The 25975-nt window shown below is 48.0% G+C and overlaps 1 protein-coding gene and 3 long non-coding RNA genes across 8 annotated transcripts in view; 3 read left to right on the forward strand and 1 right to left on the reverse strand.

Annotated features, from left to right (window-relative positions):
• The window catches only part of LOC140419167 (uncharacterized), a 415920-nt gene that overhangs the window by 299685 nt on the left and 90260 nt on the right, over positions 1-25975 (forward strand). The window lies entirely within an intron of this gene.
• LOC140419162 (uncharacterized) lies at positions 86-6220 on the forward strand. The gene is made up of 2 exons (XR_011945570.1): positions 86-198; positions 5906-6220. It is a non-coding gene; the product is annotated as an uncharacterized lncRNA (long non-coding RNA).
• Positions 841-8139, reverse strand: LOC140419160 (uncharacterized). 5 transcript variants are annotated; one of them, XM_072502925.1, is made up of 3 exons: positions 8075-8139; positions 4594-4709; positions 841-2613 (listed from the first exon to the last, which is right to left on the reverse strand). In XM_072502925.1, the coding sequence occupies exon 3, from the start codon at positions 2495-2497 to the stop codon at positions 1202-1204; it is 1296 nt and encodes a 431-aa protein (XP_072359026.1). In that variant the 5' UTR covers positions 2498-2613; positions 4594-4709; positions 8075-8139; the 3' UTR covers positions 841-1201. The 5 variants fall into 5 exon arrangements, with proteins under 5 accessions (XP_072359026.1, XP_072359028.1, XP_072359029.1 ...); XM_072502927.1 differs by having other exon boundaries at positions 8085-8127; XM_072502928.1 differs by lacking the exon at positions 8075-8139 and adding an exon at positions 7326-8068.
• Positions 8140-21956, forward strand: LOC140419161 (uncharacterized). Its single transcript, XR_011945569.1, has 2 exons — positions 8140-8769; positions 21217-21956. It is a non-coding gene; the product is annotated as an uncharacterized lncRNA (long non-coding RNA).

A 25975-nucleotide genomic window follows, 5' to 3' on the forward strand; every position in this document is an offset into this window, starting at 1 on the left:
AGTCCGTCTCCAATTCTCCTTCCTGTCTCGGGTATATGAGTCAAGGGATCTTAGCACTGTGTTTCATGTTGTTTATCTGTCTGTCTCCAGCAGGTATTGTTGTCTCTCGATAATGACTGTGCTGCTACCCTTGCTTCTGGTCTTATGAACATATCCGTGTTGGATCCAAGCTCCCGGATTGTCTGTCTTTCTCTCCGGGTAAGATTCTGTTTGTCTCTTGTATTTCACTGTGACAGGGCAGAGACCTGATTGAAGGGATTCAAACATGGGAGTTCTGGGAAAGATGGGCAAGGATTTGGGAGGTGACAACATGTTCAAAGGGTTTGGAGAGGAGAGGGAGGTTGAAGATGGGGCAGTAATTTGTAAGGATGGCAGGGTCAAGGACCTGTTTTATTGAGGAGGGGGTGATGATGGCAGATTTGAAGGACAGAGGGACAGTACCTGAAGAGAGATAAATGTTGACAATATCCGTGGACACAGGGTAGTTGGCTGATCAGTAGCTCAGTGGGAATAGGGTCGATGGAGCAGCAGCTGGGTCTCATGGAAAGATGAGCTATGAGAGGGCATGAGGGGAGATGGGAGAGAAACTAGAGAAAGATGTGGGTTCAGTGCTCAGGAAAGGATGAAATTTAGAGACAGTTTGGTCGGGTGAGCTCGTGGAAGGGAGGGAAGCAGCAGAGGCAGCTGATCGGATTTACTCAATCTTAGTCACAAAGAAGCTCCACAAGCTCCTCACACTTCTTGTTGGAGGTGAGGATGGAAGAGACAGGGGAGAGCGAGAGAACTTCAAAAGGAACTAACTTGTGTCAGAGATATTAAAAAGTTTCAACACACTGCGTATTTAACACAAATCTAATTTATTTGACTTTTAGCCAGAATATTAGCCCCTGAAAATGGGCTGGAGTTTGTTATCAGCAGAAAGAGACCCAAATGAACATGGTTCAGTCCTGAATGTGAGTCACAGCAAAGTTCAATTACTGCACAGAGATCAAAGAACAATACAGCACAGGAACAGGCCCTTCGGCCCTCCAAGCTTGTACCGGTCATGATACCAACCTTGGCCAAAACCCTTGTGCCGTATCCCTCTGTATCCATGTGTTTGTCAAGATGATTTTTGAACGCCGTTAATCTGGCCTCGTTGGTGTGTCAGCAGGTGGGATGAAGCGGTAAATCCCTTCCCACAATTGGAGCAGGTGAACGGTCACTCTCCAGTGTGAACTCGCTGGTGCCTCTGCAGGACGGATGACTGAGTGAATTCCTTCCCACACGTGGAGCAGGTGAATGGCCTCTCTCCAGTGTGAACTGACTGGTGCCTCTGCAGGTCGGATGACTGAGTGAATCTCTTCCCACACCAGGAGCAGGCAAATGGTTTCTCCCCAGTGTGAATTCGCTGGTGTTTCCGCAGGTCAGATGACCGAGTGAATCCCTTCCCACACCAGGAGCAGGCAAATGTTTTTTCCCCAGTGTGAATTCGCTGGTGTTTCCGCAGGTCGGATGACCGAGTGAATCCCTTCCCACACGTGGAGCACGTGAGTGGCCTCCCCCCAGTGTGAATTTGCTGGTGCTTCTGTAGATCAGATGACTGAGTGAATCTCATCCTACACCAGGAACAGATGAATGGCCCCCCCCCAGTGTGAATTTGCTGGTGTTTCCGCAGAGCTGATGACTGAGTGAATCCCTTCCCACACTGAGAGCAGGCGAATGGTCTCTCCCCAGTGTGAATTCGCCGGTGGTTCTGCAGGGTGGCTGACTCAGTGAATCCCTTCCCACACCAGAAGCAGGTGAATGGTCTCTCCCCAGTGTGAATTCGCTGGTGTGTCAGCAGGTTGGATGACTGAGTGAATTCCTTCCCACACTGGGAGCAGATAAACGGCCTCTCCCCAGTGTGACTTCGCTGATGTACAGTGAGGTGAGATGATCGTCTGAACCCAGTCCCACAGTGAGAGCACCTGAACGGTTTCTCGTCAGTGTGAACACGTTGATGGAGCATCAGTTCCCCAGAACTTTTATAGCTCTTCCTGCAGTCAGGACATTGAAAAGGTTTCTGATCAGTGTGAACTCGCTGGTGCTTCTGCAGGGCCGATGACTGAGTGAATCCCTTCCCACACTCAGAGCAGGTGAATGGTCTCTCCCCAGTGTGAATTCGCTTATGTTTGCGCAGGGCGGATGGCTGAGTGAATCTCTTCCCACACTTGGAGCAGGGGAATGGTCTCTCCCCAGTGTGAATTTGTTGGTGTTTCCGCAGGGCAGATAACTGAGTGAATCCTCTCCCACACTTGGAGCAGGTGAATGGTCTCTCCCCAGTGTGACTGCGGCGATGAGTTTCCAGCCTGGATGGGTAATTGAATTCTTTCCCACAGTCCTCACATTTCCACGGTTTCTCCTCAGTGTGACTGCATTTGTGGCTTGTGAGGCCTGATGATCGAGTGAATCCTCGTCCACACACACAACACGTATACGGTTTCTCTCCACTGTGAACGATGCTTTTTCCTTCCATGTTCAAAGTACGATGATATTCAGGATATGATAAATTGAGGACTCTGTCAGATCCTGATGTGATGCTTGGTTTGAGTTTCTGGACTTTGAAGCTTCCCCTTCGAACACCCGGTGAAACTGATTTAAAACAGAAAATAGGGAGTGAGAGAGAACCCACAAAAACACAAAGACAGGTTGTGAAATTGAGCTGAATGAATCTGGTCATTTGTGGGGTCGGCACTGGGAAAAAGTGACCATGAAAACTGCTGGATTGTCATAAAAACCCAACTGGCCTCTTTGGGAGGAGAGAGAAAGAGGTGAAGAGGGATCTTGTATATCTACACGACATATTAACATTTGCTTTGCCACATATTAGTTAGCAAAGCAAATTCTACCTTGAGCTTCATAAACAGTAATATTGATACTGAAAATATGCTTCTGGTGGCACAGTGATTAGCACTGCTGCCTCACAGCGCCAGGGACCCGGGTTCAATTCCGGCCTTGGTGACTGTGTGTCTGTGTGGAGTTTGCACTTTCTCCCCGTGTCTGCGTGGGTTTCCACACGGTTCTCCGGATTCCCCCCGCAGTCCAAAGACGGGCAAATTAGGTGGATTGGCCTTGATAAATTGTCCCTTCGTGTCTAGGGATGTGCAGGTTAGGTGCGGCTATGGGGTGGCACAGTGGTTAGCACTGCTGCCTCACAGCTCCACAATCCCAGATTCAATTCCAGTCTCGGGTGACTGCCTCTGTGAAGTTTGCATTTTCTCCCCGTGTCTGCATAGATTTCCTCCGGGGGCTCCGGATTCCTCACACAGTCCAAAGATGTGCAGGTTAGGTGGATTGGCCACGCTAAATTGCCTCAAAGGTTAGTTGGGGTGACTGGGTTACGGGGACAAGGTGGAGGCATGGGCTTAAACCTAAGTCGGGTGCTCTTTCCAAGGGCCGGTGCAGACCCCTGGGGCCGAATGGCCTCCCGCTGCATTGTAAAGTCTATGATTCTGCACTGTAGGAATTCTTATGAATCTTTATAAAACTCTGGTCACCACATTTCAGGAAGGATGTGAAGGTTCTTGGAGAAGGTGCAGAGGAGATTTACCAGAATGGTTCCAGTAAAGGAGGTTGAGGGGAGATTTGATTCAGGGACACAAGATTATGCCAGGTTTCCATCAGGTGGACAAAGAAACTCTGTTTCCATTCACTGATCGTACACGCAGTCGGGACACAGATTTAAAGTTTTGGGTAAAACCTGGAATGAACCATACAAGATCCTGAGGGGTCTTGACAGGGTGGATGTGGAGAGGATGTTTCCTCTTGTGGGAGAATCTAGAACGAGGGCATCACTGTTGCAAAATAAGGAGTCACCCATTTCAGATGGAGATGAGGAATTTTTTATTCTCTTGAGGGTTGTAAGACTTTGGAACTCACGTCCTTAAAAGGCAGTGGAAGTAGAGACCTTGAATATTTTTAAGGCAGAGCTGGATAGATTCTTGATGAGCAAGGGGGGTGAAAGGTTATCAGGGGTAGGCAGGAATGTGGAGTTGAGGTTAGAATGAGATCAGCCGCAATCTTATTGAATGCTGAACAGGCTCGAGGGGCCGAGTGGCCTGTTCCGAGTTTGTATGTAAAAGGTACAGGAGATATGAGGTGATATGAGATATATGTTTTTACACAGCGAGCGACAATGACCTGAAACATGCTGCCTATGAGGGAGTTTGAAAATAGACACAATGAATGATTTGATTTCAAAAGGAAATTGGATATCTGAGGGAAATAAACCTGTGAGGATACAGGGATAGAGCAGGAGAATGGCACTGACTGGATTGCTCCAGAGAGCTAGCATGGACTCAATGGACTGAATGCCGTTCTTTGTGCCATCATGTCTCTGACTCTTTTGTGTAATCTAGTTTCGTAATTTAACCCCGGGGGGTTCAGATATCACTCAGGTAAATCTGAGCTACACTCCCTCCGAGGCCATTCTATCCTTCCTCAGGTTTGTTGCCCAGAACTGAACACAGTTCTCCAGGTTTGGTCTAACCAGGGTTTGTGAATCTCGGGGCTTTTCCAGTCACACTGAGACCTGAAATCTTCCCTCACAGACAGAACAGACAAACCTTTTACCTTCCACACCGAAATGCTGCTGAAATTCAGGTTCTCATGAATCGAGTGACTCTGTCAGATCGTGATGTGACGTTTGGTTTGCTTTTCCCGTCTGTTAAACCTCCACTTCCATTATCCTGTAAATTTACAGAAACCGCACTGTCAGTTTAGGACAGAAATTCACAACATTCTCTCCTCATCAACTTTGATTAAATGTATTCCTGGAGGTTTGATCACATGACCTCCCCCATCCTCCAGTCCGGCCAACACATCCATCCTTGTGACACACTGCCTTCCTCGGCCAATTGGGAAGAAAAATGACTCGTTACCTTACAGGATAGTTACTGTCCCAACGATTTTCAAGACACCCATGTATGAATCTCACCAACGCAGGGAGCTGAGTTGGTGCGAATCCGGGGAGGAGCAGCTTTGGAACAGTAAATATAAATAACTTACCTCGGGACTATACGGCCTAGTCGGCAGGGAGCGGATTTGGCCCGAATCCGGGGAGGAGGAGCTTCGGAAGAGTAAATATAAATAACTTACCTCAGAGTAAAGCTGATTCGCTGGTTGGGAATCTGTTCTAAATTTGAGAAACTGGAGTAATTAACTAAGTAGGGAGTAACTCGGAGATTAGTAACTAGGAGAGTGCTGTTTGTATCTATATCAACCATTTGGATGAGAACGTACAAGGCATGATCAGTAAGTTTGCAGATGATACTAAAATAGGTGGTATTGTCGGCAGTGAGGAAGGTTATCAAAAATTGCAGCAGGCTCTCGATCAGCTGGGAAAGTGGGCTGAGAAATGGCAAACGGAGTTCAATACAGATAAGTGTGAGGAGTTGCATTTCAGAAAGTCAAATCAAGGTAGGACTTTCACAGTGAATGGTAGGGCCTGAGGGAATATCGTGGAACAGAGGGACCTTGGAGTTCGGGTGCACGGTTCTCTAAAGGTGGAGTCACAGGTAGATAGGGAAGTGAAGAAGGCTTTTGGCCTTCATCAGTCAGGGCATTGAGTGTAGAAGTTGGGAAGTTATATTGCAGTTGTACAGGACGTTGGTGAGGTCGCACCTGGAGTATTGTGTTCAGTTTTGGTTGCTTTGCTATGGGAAAGATGTTATTAAACTGGAGAGAGTGCAGAAGAGATTTACAAGGATGTTGCCAGGACTCAAGAGACTGAGTTATAGGGAGAGATTGGACGCAGGTTCAATTCCTGCAGCGGCCTCCCCGAACAGCCGCCGGAATGCGGTGACTAGGGACTTTTCACAGTAACTTCATTGAAGCTTACTTGTGACAATAAGTGATTATTATTATTGTTATTATCTTCTTACAGTTTTATGCTGTCATCAATGCTGTCTACGATGCCACCGAACTTTGTATTATCAGCAAAAGTGCAGAAGAGGCACGTCGATCCATCGAGTTTGCACCAACACATCAAATCCTGACCCACCTACCTAATCCCATTTGCCAGCACTTGGCCCATAGCCCTGAATGTTATGATGTGTCAGTCTTCATCCAGGAACTTTTAAGAGGATGTGAGGCAAGTCGTCTCTACCACCCTCCTCAGCGGTGCATTCCAGACCCTCACCACCCTCTGGGTAAAAATGTTTTTCCTCAAGATATGTGTCAATAAATCTAATGATGTGGAGATGCCGGCGTTGGACTGGGGTGAGCACAGTACGAAGTCTTACAACACCAGGTTAAAGTCCAACAGGTTTGTTTCGATGTCACTAGCTTTCGGAGCGCTGCTCCTTCCTCAGGTGAATGAAGAGGTCTGTTCCAGAAACACATATATAGACAAATTCAAAGATGCCAAACAATGCTAGGAATGCGAGCATTAGCAGGTGATTAAATCTTTACAGATCCAGAGATGGGGTAACCCCAGGTTAAAGAGGTGTGAATTGTCTCAAGCCAGGACAGTTGGTAGGATTTCGCAGGCCAGATGGTGGGGGATGAATGTAATGTGACATGAATCCCAGGTCCCGGTTGAGGCCGCACTCATGTGTGCGGAACTTGGCTATAAGTTTCTGCTCGGCGATTCTGCGTTGTCGCGGGTCCTGAAGGCCGGCTTGGAGAATGCTTACCCGGAGATCAGAGGCTGAATGCCCTTGAATGCTGAAGTGTTCCCCGACTGGAAGGGAACATTCCTGCCTGGTGATTGTTGCGCAATGTCCGTTCATTCGTTGTCGCAGCGTCTGCATGGTCTCGCCAATGTACCACGCTTCGGGACATCCTTTCCTGCAGCGTATGAGGTAGACAACGTTGGCCGAGTCGCACGAGTATGTACCACGTACCTGGTGGGTGGTGTTCTCACGTGTAATAGTGGTATCCATGTCGATGATCTGGCACGTCTTGCAGAGATTACCATGACAGGGTTTTGTGGTGTCGTGGTCACTGTTCTGAAGACTGGGTAGTTTGCTGCAAACAATGGTTCGTTTGAGGTTGCGCGGTTGTTTGAAGGCAAGTAGTGGGGGTGTGGGGATGACCTTGGCAAGATGTTCATCGTCATCAATGACGTGTTGAAGGCTGTGAAGAAAATGACGTAGTTTCTCCGCTCCGGGGAAGTACTGGACGACGAAGGGTATTCTGTCGGTTGTGTCCCATGTTTGTCTTCTGAGGAGGTCGGTCCGGTTTATCTAATAATAAATCTAATATAATCTAACCCCACTCTCTGCTGTCTGTTGGTTAGCCAATCCTCAATCCAAGCTAATATATTACCTCTCAACCCTGTGGGATCTTCCCTTGTTTATTACCTTTCGTGTGACACCTTATCAACTGTATTCTGGAAGTCCAAATACATCCACAGGACCCCCATTATCCACCTGGCCTGTTACATCTTCCAAGAACTCCAACAAGTGAGTCAAACACTTCACAAAACCACGCTGACTGATGGATTGCGGTTTGACTTTCCAAATGTCCAGTTACTATTTCCTCAATAATGGATTCCAACAGTTTCCCAACAACAGGCTTTAAACTAACTAGTTTCCGACTTTCTGCCTTTTTGAACAGGAGGGGTGCCATTAGACTTTTCCTCTAATGCAGTGACATTGTCACTGGGTCAGTGTCTCCCCCCTTGGTCTCTGTGACGTTGTTTGTGGAGAGAAGCCGGAAGCGGCGGATAGTGAGAGTGGAGACTGTTCACTGTTTCACATTCGGCGCTGGGACCGCACTGGGGGTTTGGAAAACCCGACACTGACCTTTCACCTGAACCTCACAATACACAATATTGACGGCAGCATCGAACCAATAGCCGAAGAGTGGGCGGGTCCAGAGGACCAATCCAGTCTGACTGGTCCTCCAATCAATCAGCGTGAATAAGGAGGCGGGACTGGGCTGAGTGAAGCATGCGCAGTGTGATTAATGGTGACACAGCAAAAGCTTCTTTCTCGTATCCACAATCCGTAAAGGTGGGAATGGCGGGACGGAGGGAGAGATAAATCAGGAGGGTCGTTAGGCACGCTTCGTGTACATGTTAGATAGACCAAAAATCCGGAAAAATAACCTGCCGGGACCTGAGGATCTCAGCGGGAGCTGCAGTTTTCTCACAGACAAGGTTTTGCGGCCGCCATCTTTATTTGGTACTGGCAGTGGCGCGCATGCGCCATCGGGATCCTTATTTGGATCACTAGCGGCAGTGCCCCCGCCATCTTTATCGGGGCACGAGCAGCAGAGGGCAGGCTCAGTGGCCATCATTGTTGGGGGCAACATTTTTTTGAAACGTTCCTTCATGACAGAATGTCCAGCAAACTGCTTCACTCTGAGTTACAAATTCCTATTTTGGGGCAGAATATATGTCCAGGGCTGTGACAATAATTCGAATTTATATGGTGACTTGAACAGAATAAAACTTTGAAGACTTTCAGAGAAACGTTACAAAGTAACAATTGACACTGAGCCACAAGAGGAGATATTAGATTTTAAGGACAATCTTAATGGAGGAAAGTGAACCGGAGAGTTTGAAGGAGGAAATTCCAGAAATGGAGTCCCTGGCAACTAAGTAATGGTGGAGAGATTAAAATCAGGAATTCTCAAGTGGCTGGAATTAAATGAGTGCAGCGATCTCAAAGGGGTGTGTGTGGAGGAAATTACAGTGATCAGGATGATCATTACCATGGAGTAAAACAATGAGAAATTTAAACTTTTTGTGCCTTTTAAAAGGAAGCCTTTGCAGATCAGTGGGCACAGGGGCTGGTGTGAGTAAGTAAATAGGTAGCAGAGTTTTGGATGGGATGGAGGGGGTTGTTTAATGTTAGAGTTCGGCTGCGAGTGCGTTGGAATAATTTGTTTGAGAGCTAACAGAAGAATGGATGATGGTTTCTGCAGCAGATGAACAGAGACTAAGGTGGAGTCGAGCTGCGTTCCTGAGGTGGAAGTCGGCAATCTTGGTGATGATGTAGATCTGTGGTCACGAGCTCATCTGGTGGTGAAATATTTCACCATGGTTGTGAACAGTCAGCTTCAGCCTCAGACATTTGACAGGGATGGAATTGGTAACAAGGGAGTGGAGTTTGTAGCGGTGATGAAAGGCAATGTGTTCACTCATCCAGTTCTGGATTTCAGACAAGTTCAACAGTGTGTGTCTTAAGACCATAAGACCATAAGACATAGGAGTGGAAGTAAGGCCATTCGGCCCATCGAGTCCACTCCACCATTCAATCATGGCTGATTTCAACTCCATTTACCCGCTCTCTCTCCATAGCCCTTAACTCCTCGAGAAATCAAGAATTTATCAACTTCTGTCTTAAAGACACTCAACGTCCCGGCCTCCACCGCCCAATGAATTCCACATACCCACCACTCTCTGGCTGAAGAAATTTCTCCTCATCTCTGTTCTAAAGTGACTCCCTTTTATTCTAAGGCTGTGCCCCCGGGTCCTAGTCTCCCCTGTTAATGGAAACAACTTCCCTACATCCACCCTATCTAAGCCATTCATTATCTTGTAAGTTTCTATTAGATCTCCCCTCAACCTCCTAAACTCCAATGAATATAATCCCAGGATCCTCAGACGTTCATCGTATGTTAGGCCTACCATTCCTGGGATCATCCGTGTGAATCTCCGCTGGACCCGCTCCAGTGCCAGTATGTCCTTCCCGAGGTGTGGGGCCCAAAATTGCTCACAGTATTCTAAATGGGGCCTAACTAATGCTTTATAAAGCTTCAGAAGTACATCCCTGCTTTTATATTCCAAGCCTCTTGGGATGAATGACAACATTGCATTTGCTTTCTTAATTACGGACTCAACCTGCAAGTTTACCTTTAGAGAATCCTGGACTAGGACTGCCAAGTCCCTTCGCGCTTCATCATTATGAATTTTGTCACCGTTTAGAAAATAGTCCACGCCTCTATTCTTTTTTCCAAAGTGCAAGACCTCGCACTTGCCCACGTTGAATTTCATCTACCATTTCTTGGACCACTCTCCTAAACTGTCTAAATCTTTCTGAAGCCTCCCCACCTCCTCCATACTACCTGCCCCTCCACCTATCTTCGTAACATCGGCAAACTTAGCCAGAATGCCCTCAGTCCCGTTATCTAGATCGTTAATATATGAAGAGAACAGCTGTGGCCCCAACACTGAACCCTGCGGGACACCACTCGTCACCGGTTGCCATTCTGAAAAAGAACCTTTTATCCCAACTCTCTGCCTTCTGCCTGACAGCCAATCGTCAATCCATGTTAGTACCTTGCCTCGAATACCATGGGCCCTTACTTTACTCAGCAGTCTCCCGTGAGGCACCTTATCAAAGGCCTTTTGGAAGTCAAGATAGATAACATCCATTGGCTCTCCTTGGTCTAACATATTTGTTATCTCTTCAAAGAACTCTAACAGGTTTGTCAGGCACGACCTCCCCTTACTAAATCCATGCTGACTTGTCCTAATCCGACCCTGCACTTCCAAGAATTTAGAAATCTCATTCTTAACAATGGATTCTAGAATCTTGCCAACAACCGAGGTCAGGCTAATTGGCCTATAATTTTCCATCTTTTTCCTTGTTCCCTTCTTGAACAGTGGGGTTACAACAGCGATTTTCCAATCCTCTGGTACTTTCCCTGACTCCAGTGACTGTTGAAACATCACCAACGCTTCCACTATCTCCTTTAGAACTCTAGGATGTAGCCCATCTGGACCCGGAGATTTGTCAATTTTTAGACCTCTTAGTTTCTCTAGCACTTTCTCCTTTGTGATGGCTACCACATTCAACTCTGTCCCCTGACTCTCCGGAATTGTTGGGATATTACTCATGTCTTCTACTGTGAAGACTGACGCAAAGTACTTATTCAGTTCCTCGGCTATTTCCATGTCTCCCATCACAAAATTTCCAGCGTCATTTTGGAGCGGCCCAATGTCAACTTTTGCCTCCCGTTTGTTTTTAATGTATTGAAAGAAACTTTTACTATCATTTCTAATGTTACTGGCTAGCCTACCTTCAAACTTGATCCTCTCTTTCCTTATCTCTCTCTTTGTTATCCTCTGTTTGTTTTTGTAGCCTTCCCAATCTTCTGACTTCCCACTACTCTTTGCCACATTATAGGCTTTCTCTTTTGCTTTGATGCATTCCCTCACTTCCTTTGTCAGCCATGGCTGCCTAATCTCCCCTCTGATAACCTTTATTTTCTTTGGGATGAACCTCTGTACTGTGTCCTCAATTACTCCCAGAAACTCCTGCCATTGCTGTTCTACTGTCTTTCCCACTAGGGTCTGCTCCCAGTCGATTTTCGTCAGTTCCTCCCTCATGCCCCTGTAGTTACCTTTATTTAACATCCCTGGATGTTTAAATGCCAGTCCTGAACCCCCTGCAACCACGTCTCTGTGATGCCTACCACATCATACCTGCAAGTCACAATCTGGGCCACAAGCTCGTCTACCTTGTTCCGTACACTGCGCGCATTTAAATATAGCACCTTTAATTCTCTATTGACCGTCCCTTTTTGTTTTCTTAGTGTGGTGGACCTTGGTTTACTGAGCCTTTCCATACACTGTGTCATATTTTGTGGGATGGGGACTATTGTAACCTCTCCTGAGTTCTGTCTTTTTGTGCTTTTTTGTATTCCTAAGCAGCTACGCTTCCCACTGATTACTTCACCTCTTGGTTCCCTGACTTTCCCTTTCTTGGAAAGGAACTTGCAGGTGGTGATGTTCACATACATCTGCTGTCCTGTCCATCCAGATGGTGGAGGTTAAGTGTTTAGGAGATTCTGTCAAATTGTGATTCAGTTGCTGGTCCATTGTTTGCTGTTACCCTCACTCCTTTCTCACTCTCTCCCTTTCCATCATCTTTTTGATTCTCTCTCTCCCCCACTACTCACTCTCTTTCTCTCTCACTCGGTTTCTCACATAAAATTCGAGTCGAGAGGGTTGTGGATGATAATAAGAATCATTATTGTCACAATTAGATTTAAATGAACACTGCAATGAAGTTACTGTGACCATCGTTGAATATATTTAAGGCTGAGATGGTGAGATTTTTGGTCTCTCAGGAAGTCAAAGGACACAGAGAGCTAACGGGAAAGTGGAATTGAAGACCAAGATCAGCCACAATCGTGTTCAATGGCAGAGCAGGTTTGACGGGCCGAATGGTCTACTTCTGCTCCTATTTCTTGTGTTCTTGCAGAGGCCCGAATCTTGTGTGGGCTCAGACCGGGTGGCAGGTTCCCTTCCCTGAAGGACAATAACAAACTAGTTCACTTTCAACAGTTTTCATAGTCACTTTTTCCCAGTGCCGGCCCCACAAGTTACCAGATACATTCAGCTCAATTTCCCAACCTGCCTTTGTGTTTTTGTGGGTTCTCTCTCACTCCCTATTTTCTGTTTTAAATCAGTTTCACAGGGTATCAGCAGGGAAGGATGTGGGAATTGGGAATCAGCAATTGGGAAACTCCAACCAAACACCACATCAAAATCTGACAGTCGTGTAACTGATCGTAACCTGAATATCATCAGATTTTGAACATGGAAGGAAAAATCACAGTTCACAGTGGCAAGAAACCGTACACGTGTTCTGTGAGTTGTCAAAACACAAGTGCAGTCACAGCAGGGAGAAACCATGGAAATGTGGGGACTGTGCAAGGCGTTCAATTACCCATCTGACCTGGTAACCCATCGACACATTCCCGTAACAGCCTCCCCGAACAGGCGCCGGAATGTGGCGACTAGGGGCTTTTCACAGTACCTTCATTTGAAGCCTACTTGTGACAATAAGCGATTTTCATTCATTTCATTTCACTGGGGAGAAGCCTGTCACCTGCCCCGAGTGTGGGCGTGGATTCACTCAGTCATACAGCCTGTTGATGCACCAGCGAGTTAACACTGGGGAAAGGCCTTTCACCTGCCCCGAGTGTGGGAAGGGATTCACTCATTCATCCCAACTGCTGACACACCAGCAGATTCACAATGATGAGACCTTTTAAATGCAGAAAATGCGGGAAGTGCTTTGAAGGTTCTTGGGATCAGGTGTCCCATCAAAGAGTTCACACTGACGAGAGACCGTTTAAATGCTGCCACGAGGTGACATCATCCAAAAGTGTAGTTTTCACATGTCCACTGACAACATCCAGCTCTACCTCACCCGCATCCCTCCCCATTCCTCCACTGTTACTAAATTATCAAACTGCTTGTCCCACATCCGGTCCTGGATGAACAGAAATTTCCTCCAATTAAAAATTGGAAGACCAAAGCCATTGTCTTCAGTCAGCATTAGAAATTCCATTACCCCGACTTCCGGTTACGGTGATGCACTGCTAAGTCGCACGTTACGGCACCTCACGTTCCAACGCACTTTTGGGCTCTTATCGGGAGCCCCAACGGAATTTCTTTCCCACCCAACCCAGTGTGAGGTGACGAAGGAAGGAGTCCCCCCGGGTGTGTATGGAAAGGAGTGGCGGTAGTGGCCAGATTGCGGAGGATCCTTTGTAGCAGTGGCAGAGAAGAGAAGGGAGAAGCAAGATGGCGGCCGATGGAGCCCAGATGGTATGGGGCCCGGACCAGCAGGAGTTTCTCCGACGATGTGTGGAGGAGCTCAAGAAAGAGGTGCTGGCGCCGATGTTACTGGCAATCGAGGGACTGAAGGAAACACAAAAGGTCCAGGCGATGGAGCTTCGTGGAGTGAATACAAAGGCAGCCGAGAATGAAGATGAGATACAGGGCCTAGTGGTAAAAACGGAGACACACGAGGCACTACACAAGAGGTGCATAGAAAGGCTGGAAGCCCTGGAGAACAGCTCGAGGAGGAAAAACCTACGGATTCTAGGTCTCCCCGAAGGAACAGAGGGAGCTGATGCGAGCACGATGCTCCACGCGCTAATGGGAGCTGAGGCCCCAACGGGCCCCCTGGAAGTGGAGGGAGTGTACCGGGTCCTCGTGAGAAGACCAAAGGCAGGGGAACCACCAAGAGCAATAGTGGTGAAGTTCCATCGCTGCAGGGACAGAGAGATGGTCCTGAGCTGGGCCAAGAAGGCACGGAGTAGCAAATGGGAGAATGCGGTGATACGTGTGTATCAGGACTGGAGTGCGGAGGTGGCGAGAAGGAGGGCGAGCTTTAACCAGGCCAAGACGGTGCTCCATAGGAAGAAAATTAAATTTGGGATGCTGTAGCCGGCGCGACTGTGGGTCACGCATCAGGGCAAGCACCATTACTTCGAGACGGCGGAGGAGGCATGGACATTCATCCAAGAAGAGAAACTGGATTGGATTTGAAAGTTTGATGTTTGGAGAGAAGCAGCGAGGTGGTGGTACAGTAATGTAAAGTGGGGAAAGGGGAGGGCTACTGTATAGCAATGTTGGACGGGGAATTTTTCTCCCCCCGATGGGGGGGACACGAAGAAATGTGGGCGCCGGTGGGAAAAGGGACAGGGAAGGGGAATGAGGGAACTGCGCCATAGGGGGCGGCGCCGAGAGGAAAGCATGGGTATTTTCCCGCGCTATGGAAATTATAGCGGGAAAACGGGTGCAGGAAGGATGGGAGCCTCACACGCAGGGAGGTGAAAGAGTGAACGGGGGAAGCCGAGGTCAGCCAGAGTTAGCTGACTTCCGGAAGCAATATGGGGGGAGTAATCAAGCTAGAGGGGGATCTAGCGGGGAGGGGGATTAACTGGGTTGCTGCTGCTGAGTGCAAGGGGGAGCTGGTAAGAGATGAGGTGGTCGGGGCGGGAGGGCGCTGCCAGGGGGACAGACGGGTGCATGGGACCTGGATGAGGAGATGGCCTAAAAAAGGGGATGGCTAGTCGACGAGGGTGGTGGGTGGTGAATGGCCCCCCAATCCGGCTGATCACGTGGAATGTGAGAGGTTTAAATGGGCCGATTAAGTGGGCACGGGTGTTTGCGCACTTCAAGAGACTGAAGGCGGACGTAGTCATGCTCCAGGAGACGCACCTGAAGTTGGCGGATCAGGTTAGACTAAGAAAAGGATGGGTGGAACAGGGATCCCACTCAGGGTTGGACGCAATAAACAGAGGGGTGGCAATATTGATGGGGAAACGTGTATCATTCGAGGCTAAGAACATAGTGGTGGACAGTGGGGGCAGATATGTGATGGCGAGTGGCAGACTGCAGGGCGAGGCAGTTGTGCTGGTGAATGTATATGCCCCGAATTGGGATGACGCGGGATTCATGAAGCGAATGCTGGGACCTATCCCGGACCTGGAGGTGGGAAATTTGATAATGGGGGGGGGGGGGGGGGGGGACTTTAACACAGTGCTGGATCCAGGGCTAGACCGGTCCAGATCCAGGACCGGGAGAAGGCCGGCAGCGGCCAAGGTGCTTAAGGGATTTATGGAACAAATGGGGGGAGTGGATCCGTGGAGATTCGCCAGACCGATGGGTAAAGAGTTCTCTTTTTTCTCCCACGTCCACAAGGTATACTCCCGGATAGACTTTTTCACTTTGGGAAGGGCACTGATCCCGAAGGTGGCAGGAATGGAGTACTCGGCCATAGCCATTTCAGATCACGCCCCGCACTGGGTGGATCTGGAACTAGGAGAGGAAAGGGAGCAGCGCCCACTCTGGTGACTAGATATGGGACTACTGGCGGACGAGGGGGTCTGCGGAAGGGTGAGGGGGTGTATTGAGCGATACTTGGAGGTCAACGACGATGGGGAGGTTCAGGTGGGGGTAGTAGAGGAAGCGCTGAAGGCGGAGGTTATAGGAGAGCTGATCTCCAACAGAGCCCACAAGGGGAAACAAGAGGGCAAAGAAAGAGAGATTAGTGGGGGAAATTCTGAGGGTGGATAAAAAATATGCGGAGGCCCCAGACGAAGGGCTATACAGAGAAAGGCTAAGATTACAGACGGAGTTTGACCTGCTGACCACGGGAAAGGCAGAGGCACAGTGGAGGAAGGCACAGGGGATACAATATGAGTATAGGGAAAAGGCGAGCCGGCTGCTAGCCCAACAACTTCGGAAGCGGGTGGCGGCGAGAGAGATCGGGGGAGTTAGGGACGAAACGGGAAATATGGAGCAGAGAGCAGGGAATGTGAATGAGGTGTTCAAGACCTTCTATGAGAGGCTATACAAGTCCCAACCCCCGGGGGGAAAAGAAGGAATGCTACACTTTCTGGACCAGCTAAGGTTCCCGAAGGTGAAGGGGCAGGAGGTGGCAGGTCCGGGGGCATTAATCGAGGTGGATGAGGTGATTAAAGGACTGGGGAACATGCAGGCAGGGAAGGCCCCGGGACCAGATGGGTTTCCGGTGGAATTCTACAGGAAGTATATGGACCTGTTGGCCCCGTTTTTGGCGAGAACCTTTAATGAGGCTAAGGAAAGGGGGATGCTACCCCCGACAATGTTGGAGGCGACGATATCGCTAATCCTGAAACGAGATAAAGACCCGCTGCAGTGCGGGCCATACAGGCCCATCTCACTCCTAAATGTAGACGCCAAACTGCTGGCCAAAGTGATGGCGACAAGGATAGAGGATTGTGTCCCAGGGGTGGTGCATGACGATCAGACAGGGTTTGTAAAGGGGAGACAACTGAATGCTAATGTACGAAGGATGCTGGGTGTGATGATGACACCCCCACCAGAAGGGGAGGCAGAGATAGTGGCGGCATTGGATGCAGAGAAGGCATTCGATAGGGTGGAGTGGGACTATCTGTGGGAGGTGCTGAAGAGGTTTGGGTTCGGTGAGGGGTTTATTAGATGGGTCAGACTCTTATATGGGGCCCCGATGGCAAGCGTCCTTACAAACAGGCAAAGATCGGGATACTTTCGACTTCATAGGGGTACAAGACAAGGGTGTCCCCTGTCCCCGTTACTGTTCGCGTTGGCAATTGAACCACTGGCCATAGCGCTGAGGGATTCTAAGAAGTGGAGGGGGGTGCTTAGAGTGGGAGAGGAACACCGAGTGTCGCTCTACGCAGATGATCTACTGTTATATGTCGCGGACCCGGTAGAGGGGATGCCAGAGGTAATGCAGATACTTAGGGAGTTTGGAGAGTTCTCGGGATACAAACTAAATATGGGGAAGAGTGTGCTTTTTGTGATGCATCCCAGGGAACCGGGCAGGGGGATAGATGTTCTGCCGCTGAGGAGGGTGGTAAGGAATTTTTGATACCTGGGGATTCAGGTGGCCAGGAACTGGGGAACCCTGCATAGACTTAACCTGACACGACTGGTGGAGCAGATGGAGGAGGACTTTAAGAGGTGGGATATGGTGCCGCTGTCACTGGCGGGCAGAGTGCAGGCAGTTAAAATGGTGGTCCTCCCGAGGTTTATTTTTGTGTTTCGGTGCCTCCCCACCCTGGTCACAAAGGCCTTTAAAAAAAAAATAAACAGGAGCATTATGAGCTTTGTGTGGGAGGGAAAGACCCCGAGAGTAAAGAGGGGGTTCCTGCAGCGCAGTAGGGACAGAGGGGGACTGGCACTGCCAAGCCTGAGCGACTACTATTGGGTCGCCAATGTGTCGATGGTCTGTAAGTGGATGAGGGAGGAAGTGGGAGCAGCGTGGAAGAAGCTGGAAATGGCGTCCTGTAAGGGAACAAGCCTAAAAGCGCTGGTGCCGGCGCCGCTGCCGTTCTCCCCAAAAAGGTACACCAAAAACCCAGTGGTGGTGGCAACCTTGAAGATCTGGGGGCAGTGGAGAGGACACAGGGGAGTGACGGGTGCCTCGTGTGGTCCCCGATAAGGAATAACCACATGTTCATCCCGGGGAGGATAGATGGGGGATTCCAGTGTTGGCAGCGAGCAGGAATTAGGAAGCTGAGGGACCTGTTTATAGACGGGGTGTTTGCAAGTCTGGGAGCGGTAGAAGAAAAATATAAGTTGCCACCAGGGAATGCCTTCAGATACATGCAAGTGAGGGCATTTACGAGGCAACAGGTGAGGAAATTTCCGCAGCTCCCGACGCAAGGGATCCAAGATAGAGTGATTTCGGGGGCATGGGTTGGAGAAGGCAAAGTGTCCGAAATATACCGGGAGATGAGGGGGAGGCGATGATAGAGGAGCTGAAGTGGAAATGGGAAGAAGAGCTGGGGGAAGAGATCGAGGAGGGGCTATGGGCGGATGCCCTAAGTAGGGTAAATTCCTCGTCCTCATGTGCCAGGCTTAGCCTGATTCAATTTAAGGTTCAACACAGAGCACATATGACGGGAGCAAGACTGAACAGGTTTTTCGGGGTGGAGGACAGGCGTGGGAGGTGCTCGGGAAGCTTGGCGAACCACATACACATGTTCTGGTCGTGTCCAGCACTGCACGAGTTCTGGGGGTGTGTGGCAAGTGTGATTTCAAAGGTGGTGGGGGTCCGGGTCAAACCAGGCTGGGGGTTAGCTATTTTTGGGGTTGCAGAAGAACCGGGAGTGCAGGAGGCGAAAGAGGCCGACATTTTGGCCTTTGCGTCCCTGGTAGCCCGGCGAAGGATCTTATTCATGTGGAAGGAAGCGAAGCCCCCGGGCGTGGAGGCCTGGATAAACGACATGGCAGGGTTCATAAGATTGGAACAAATAAAATTTGCGTTGAGAGGATCGACTCAGGGGTTCATCAGGCGGTGGCAACCGTTCCTTGACTATCCGCGGAACGATAATGAAAAGACAGAAAGGACAGCAGCAGCAACCCAGGGGGGGGGGTGGGGAGGGAGCACTATTTTGTGTTTTTGCTATTTGTTTTTTCTTTTCTAGTTTGTTGTAAGCTCACTATATTATTTAAATAATGTTTAATGTATAATCCTTTGTTGAGTTGTAAAAACGGAAAAATTTTTGCTTGAAAAATTTCAATAAAATATATATTTTTAAAGAAACAGGCCTTGCTCTGTTTTCTCTTAGTGCCCAGTTTAACAGCGGCTGCTAACTGAGCCATTTTTACATTTGCAAGTAATTGTTCAACGGCTTTCTCGTGGGTGAGGGCCGTATCTTCAGGGCTGGTCAGGTCTGAACACAACAAGTACTCTGTCCCTTTCATGGGGTGTCCGGTCATGATGGTGTGTGGGGTATAACCTGTGGAGGTGGAAACAGTGTTACGCAAAAACATCAGCGCAATGGGGAGGACAGAATCCCAAGTGGTGTTGTTCTGCTGGACTATTTTTCTACGGGTGGTTTTTAGGGTCCGATTCATGCACTCCACTATACCACTCGACTGTGGGTGGTATGCAATGTGAAATTTTTGGGTTATGCCAAATATCGTGAGGACGTTCTGCATGACCTGTCCCGTAAAGTGAGAACCTTGGTCCGACACAATACTGCGGGGGAGTCCCCATCTTGTAAAAATATGGTGGATTAGGATTTTGGCTGTGGTTTTTGCGGTGTTGGTGTGGGCTGGAAATGCTTCCACCCACTTTGTGAAAGTATCTATGACCACCAGAATGTATTGATAGCCATTCCTGCAAGGGGGCAATGCACCTATAAAATCGATCTGGAGGTTAGTCCAGGGGCCGTTAATGGGCCGGGTGTGGCTGAGGTGTGCCTTTTTGGCATATCTATCTGGGTTGTTCTGTGCGCAGATGAGGCAATTCTCAATGTAATGGGATACATCCTCTTTGAGATTAGGCCACCAACAAAGCTGTTTGAGGTGGGCTGCGGTGGGATCGATTCCCTGGTGTCCATGACCATCATGGAATAAACAGATTAATTGGTTCCTATCCTGCTTCGGAACTACATAAAGGGTGTCTTTCAACACCACACCGCCATGTGTGGTTATCATATTTCTGAACCTCTCGTATGGGGCTGGAAACTTCCCTTTCACGATCTCAGTGAGAGCGCTATCCTGCTTCTGGGCCTCTACTAGATCTTCGATCCTAGTCTGCGTGACCTGAACTGCACTCACTGGCGCACTCACTGGGGCACTTTCGGGGGGGCTTCCAAAAGTACCCATGCCTGGATCCTGCTTTAGCCAGTGCGTCGGTTTTTACATTTCCAGGGGGGGAGGAACGATGGTGGCTGCGGACTTTTATAATGCCAAAAGTCCTGTCCTTGGCTTTTTTCAGAATATGGCGGAGTAATGGCGCTGAGGGGAGGGGTTTCCCATCCGCGGAAACAAATCCTCTTGTTTCCCAGAGGGGTAGAAATTCGGTGAGGCTGTTGCAAACGTATAGACTGTCTGAATATATGTCTGCTGGGCTGGGGAAGGAATCGGGGTGCTCTATAATGTAAGCGATGGCCGCAAGCTTTGCTGCCTGCGCGCCTAAGTGTCCGGGTAATTTTAATGCGATTTCCTCGAGGGCGCATCCCTGCGCGTCCTCCACATAAATCCCACAACCTGTTATGCGTTGCCCATCCAGGACTGTGGAAGATCCATCCACATAGATCATAATGGGATCACATGTGTCCGGGTGAGGGGGGCTTTAAGATGGAGTGGCTAGTTTTCTGGGGGGGTGTTTTTGCGATAAAGGGGCCTGTATTATGGTGGGGCGAGATGATTTCACACTCGTGGGGGGTTCCGGGGTACTGTAGATTGTCCACTAAGTATGTGTGTGTTTTGGTCCGTTTGACTGTGCTGTCCCGTCTTTGTAAGAGAAGGGTCCACCTAGCAGCGCGGATTTGGCTGACGGTACCGTCTTTAAGTCGTCCGTCTAGTAAAAGTTGGGTGGGGGTGTGCTCGGTCAAAATGGTGATGGGGTTCAGTCCGGTAATGTATGAAAAGTACTGGACTGCCCAGAAAACTGCGAGCAGGTGTCTCTCACAGGCTGAGAATCCCTGCTCCACAGCATCTAAAATTCGGGAGGCATAAGCCACGGGTCTTAGCTGGTCGTGCCGTTCCTGCAGGAGCACGGCTGAAAGGGTGCGGTCTGTGGTCGCTACCTCTATGGCATAAGGGGAAAGCGGGTCGGGAACTTGTAGTGCGGGGCCGGCTATGAGCGCCTGTTTTAATGATTCCACAGCATCCGTATGCTGCGGAAGCCACTCCCAGGGGGCTCCTTTCTTTAAGAGATCTGAGAGGGGCGCTGCCTTGCTGGCGAAACCGTCAATGTGGTTTCGGCAGTAGCCAACCAGTCCTAAAAATGACCGGAGGGCTGCAACGTTTTGGGGAAGGGGCAATTTAGCGATCGAGTCAATTCTTTTGTGCTCGATCTCGCGTTTGCCGTGTGTGATGATAGTACCCAAATATACCACCTTTTCTTCCAATATCTGGGCCTTTTGGGGGTTGACTTTACAGCCAATGGAATGTAGTAATTCCAGGAGTTCGGACAGAAGCTCAATGTGCTCTTCCTTTGTGTCTGTCTGCAGTAAGTCGATCTTTAATTGCTGGAGCGTAGTTGTTGCTGGATGAACTCTTGTACCGAACCAGCCACTCCAGCCCCTGTCCCGGAACCTGGCGGATCCAGTACATGGTGTCGCTGCCAAGATCGAAGCCGCTGGTTCTACAGGTCAGTCTCAGGGAGCCTCCGGGACGCCCGCTCTCTGCCTCTGGCTGAGTCAACACAACCTCCGACTGGACGCCTGTAAAAATATATCAAAAAGCCCGAGGATTAATGCTGGTGAAATGATTGGTGACTCTGGAACATTCCAGAGAGAGACTAACACTGAGACAGTAACAGTGAGAGACTTGGACAATAAAAACTACTCACGGGATAAGAAAGTCAGCAACAAACTGAGAGAAATGGCCCACCTCATCCTTCTGGTCATTTGGGGGAAATGGTTGTGTCAGGAACTCAGTGAACAAACCAGCTCCCGGACTGTTGGATTCGGGTCCCAGTGAGCGGCATTTAAATACCCGGCAGAAGGGGCGGGTTTCCAGGCGCCGCCTGTTGATTCCCTGGTGGAGGCGGCGACTGGATCCACGTCCCACCTTGCACACCCCCAACAGAATGGACTCAGAGATTTACTATAAGATATTATTTAAAGTGGACATTTTCTCTGTATCGGGACAGTAGTTTGTCTGAATTGATTCTTTATAATGTCCCCAATGGTTCTAATGGCGAAATTACATTTGCGCATCTGGTAATAAAAACCTATTCCATTGTAAATTCACTCCCTTTATTTCTACACACCAACAAAAGAGGATGAACATAGACAGATTAATGGTATTGTCAGGAAATAAGTCGATTGTCAGTCTGATTTGCAATACTCTGAGTATCTATCCCATTACAGTAACAAAAAATATAATTTATCAAAGGAATTGTTATTGCGTTAGCTGGCTAAATGCGGGATGAACAACGTGATTCCATTTCCAGTGCGGATGTCTATAACTGTACAATGTGGGTCTGTAGACAAGAAGAAACTCTAACATTACACAATGACTCTCCTTACATTTCTCGAACTGCCCCGAGCCTAAGACAGTCCTGTGAACATTAGCGGTAAAAGAAACCCGCTTGCCTGATAATTGAGCAGTGAGTTAACAGTGAAACATAAAATTGACATCAACATTTGACAGAAGTTAATGATTCGGAACGGACACAGCGATCAGCAAAGTTACCCTTCAGCATCCAAATCGTTGCCGCTAATTTTACTGGCCAACTATGTCTAACATTCACTGGTGTTGGGAACACTATTAGGACTTTGCGGCATATTACACAATATCACAGGAATAAATGTTTTATCTTCTACTCAAACAGGTCATGAACTGGTAATTTCTCCACTCATTGGCAGCAATGAAAGAGACCTATAAAAAATGGAAATAAGCACAAATTAAACTGTACAGAACACGGCGCTGATCAGGCATAAGAGACGCCTCCGTTTAGATCAGGTCAACAACTCGGAGAATATTCCAGGAATTCTGGCGGTGTCACTGCAATTTAATGATTTTCTTTTGCAATTATTTTTGCAATTCCCCTCATCCTATTGGGCTTGTGGACTGGGCCCATCAACACCACTCACTCTCACTTCATTAGGTTCTTAACAAACGGACTTTAATAACTAGAGTGACCTTTACTGGGAAATAATATAAATTAAATAGCATCTGGTCAGTTTACTATTTTCCGATTGGGTTTAATCTCAAAGTGAACAGAACATTCACTGAATATATTTATTTAGATGGAACACCATTTACTTCATGTACGGCTGAAACATTTATTGTTTGAATGGATAAATCCCACTTTATCCATTCATATTCAGGATAATCTGCCCCACACAGTATTGACAGCAATCCAGCCGCCTGCAGTCAGGGAGGCTCGAATGTTCAAAGTTGTTTACAGGAAGCACCTGCATTTATTTTTTCATTGATCTGTTTCCTCAGTACTGGCCGCTTGGCTGCAAGCCAACTTCAAACTCACAACATTGTCAATGAGGACTATTTATAAACAAATCTACCCAGCAACAGTACTGGAGATCATTTGATGTTTATTTGTGAACCTATTTGAACTGCTCCCATCTCGAAAGAAAGTAGAGTTATTCAGCTTCTCTAACCCCTCTTAGCAGCAATAGACGGCTGGGGGATCTGTCCCACATCTCATAACATTGTGATAATGGTTAGAAATACAAGCAGACTATCAGACAGAGGGTACATTTTGTAAAAGATAAACATGTACATTTATGTGCTTTTAACTTTATTCGCCCAGGAAATGTGGGACTCACTGGCAAGACCACCACGTGATCCCTGTCCCTAATTGCTCTTGAACTGAGTGGTTTGCTGGACCAGCTCAGAAGGAACTGAAGAATCAGACATGTTGCTGTCCGACTGGAGCCACATGTATGTGAGACCAGGGAGGGATGTCAGATTTCCTTCATTGGTGAAGCAGAAGGGATTGCATGATTTCCGTTAGTATGTTTCCAGATTTATTAATTGAATTCAAATTTCACCACCGGCCATGGTGGGATTTGTACCCGAGTCCCCACAGGATTAGCCTGGGCCTTTGGATTACTGGTCCAATGACATGAATTATGCACCACCATCTCATGCAGAGCTGAATAATAGTTGAATATTTTGATTGAGGAATTAATGAGTGTGATTGATGGATGGAGCTATACATGGGCTTGAAAGATACTGTTCTACATTTTCATTTTTGTCCATGACTACTTCGTAAATTGAAGCAGGTCCTTTAAAATGTGTGTCAGATTGATACAGTCAGTCCTTCGAGCTCTTCTGGATGAATTTCATCCCCAGGTGATCGGGAACTAACGAGCGGGACGTCACAAAGAGGAGGCTGACGATCTTCCTCCGGTGCTGGTGATTCTTCCATGCTCATGATGAATCTTCATGTCAAAGATAGAAAGCGGGAACATGATTACATTGAGGAGGGACGGTTGTAATATTTAAGTCGTGCAGTTATTTCATGTACTGGCAGGACAAAATTAGATTGCAACGGTATTCTCAAAGGCTGAGCTTCAAAGACTCTCAGAATCAAACAAAACAGAGGAGGTATGCACGGCTCTGGTATGATCAAAGGATAGAAGATGTTTACATTCCCAAGGCATTTCCGTACGGTGAAGTAGCCAGAGCCACACATCCAGTGGAAAGGTCAATATTCCGCTTCAAGGATTCTACAAAGTCTGAAATGAAGGCCCTCAGCCCAAACATTGATGACTGCACTTGGGCGACACCAGCTGACATCTGAGAAAAATGGCGACACCTCTAATTTCATAGAATTTCATAGAATTTACAGAGCAGAAGGAGGCCATTTGGCCCATCGAGTCTGCACCGGCTCTTGGAAAGAGCACCCTACCCAAGGTCAACACCTCCACCCTATCCCCATAACCCAGTAACCCCACCCAACACTTAGGGCAATTTTGGACACTAAGGGCAATTTAGCATGGCCAATCCACCTAACCTGCACATCTTTGGACTGTGGGAGGAAACCGGAGCACCCGGAGGAAACCCACGCAGACACGGGGACGATGTGCAGACTCCGCACAGACAGTGACCCAAGCCGGAATCGAACCTGGGACCCTGGAGCTGTGAAGCAATTGTGCTATCCACAATGCTGGTGCACGAAATAATGGGCTGGTGTGAACGACCACGACCAGTGGATTTAGCGGCTTTGCAATAGACACAGACATAGAAAGTAATAAACCAGAATGACAATTAGTAGCTTCACTTGCAGCACTTGTGTGAAAATCCAATTGTCAAAAACTGACGTCCTCCGCTATCAATAAAGGTGCCATATGATAAAAAAACAGTCTGAAGTGGATGTGTTTACTGTGAACCTATTGGACATAGAAGGTTGCTTGTATTTTTGTGAAATTCAGTTGTACACAACATGATATATTTCAAATAAACACACACACATAAATGCTCTCTCACATACACACAGGCACAGAAACATACAGAGACACACAAACACACACATATACATAGACAATCTTTCAGACAAATATTCTCTCTCTCTCCCCCTCCCTCGCACAAACACACACACACACACGCACAAATGTACCCCTACAAATGAAGATCCCATCTTAGTTTCCTGGGAGGCCTCAGAGACAATAACCCCAATCATCTTTCAGCTGGTATCATGGACCAATAAACTCTCTCCCACACCATGTTTGTTAATGTGAATATTAAATTTCCCATGGACTCCAAACAGGTAAACATTCCTCCATTTCACAATGATGAACAAAAATGTGTTACCAGGAATTGAGGCACTTTGGTCTGGTTCTGACATTACATTTAGATTTAGATTTATTGTCACCTGTATCGAGGTACAGTGAAAAGTATTGTTCTGTGTACAGTCCAGGCTCATCGGTCCTTACACGAAAAACATAGGAAATTACGATAAATACACAATGTAAATACATAGACATAGACATCGGGTGAAAAATACTGAGTGCAGCGCTACAACAGTAGAAGATCTGTCGCGGGATCAGTTCAATCCATAACAGGGCCGATCAGAGGTCTGGTAATAGCGGGAAAGGAGCTGCTTTTTAATCTGTTAGTGCATGTTCTCAGACTTTTGCATCATCGACCCGATGGAAGAGGTAATAATAATAGCTTATTGTCACAAGTAGGCTTCAGTGAAGTTACTGTGAAAAGCCCCTAGACGCCACATTCCGGCGCCTGTTCGGGGAAGCGGGTTCGGGAATTGGACCGTGCTGCTGGCTTGCCTTGGTCTGC

This window comes from Scyliorhinus torazame, chromosome 5, assembly GCF_047496885.1.
Source record: "Scyliorhinus torazame isolate Kashiwa2021f chromosome 5, sScyTor2.1, whole genome shotgun sequence".
In the NCBI taxonomy this organism is placed as follows: domain Eukaryota; kingdom Metazoa; phylum Chordata; class Chondrichthyes; order Carcharhiniformes; family Scyliorhinidae; genus Scyliorhinus; species Scyliorhinus torazame.

Coding starts and splice junctions, on each gene's coding strand:
- LOC140419160 (XM_072502925.1), bottom strand. CDS start 2,497: ATGGAAGGAAAAAGCATCGTTCACAGTGGAGAGAAACCGTATACGTGT.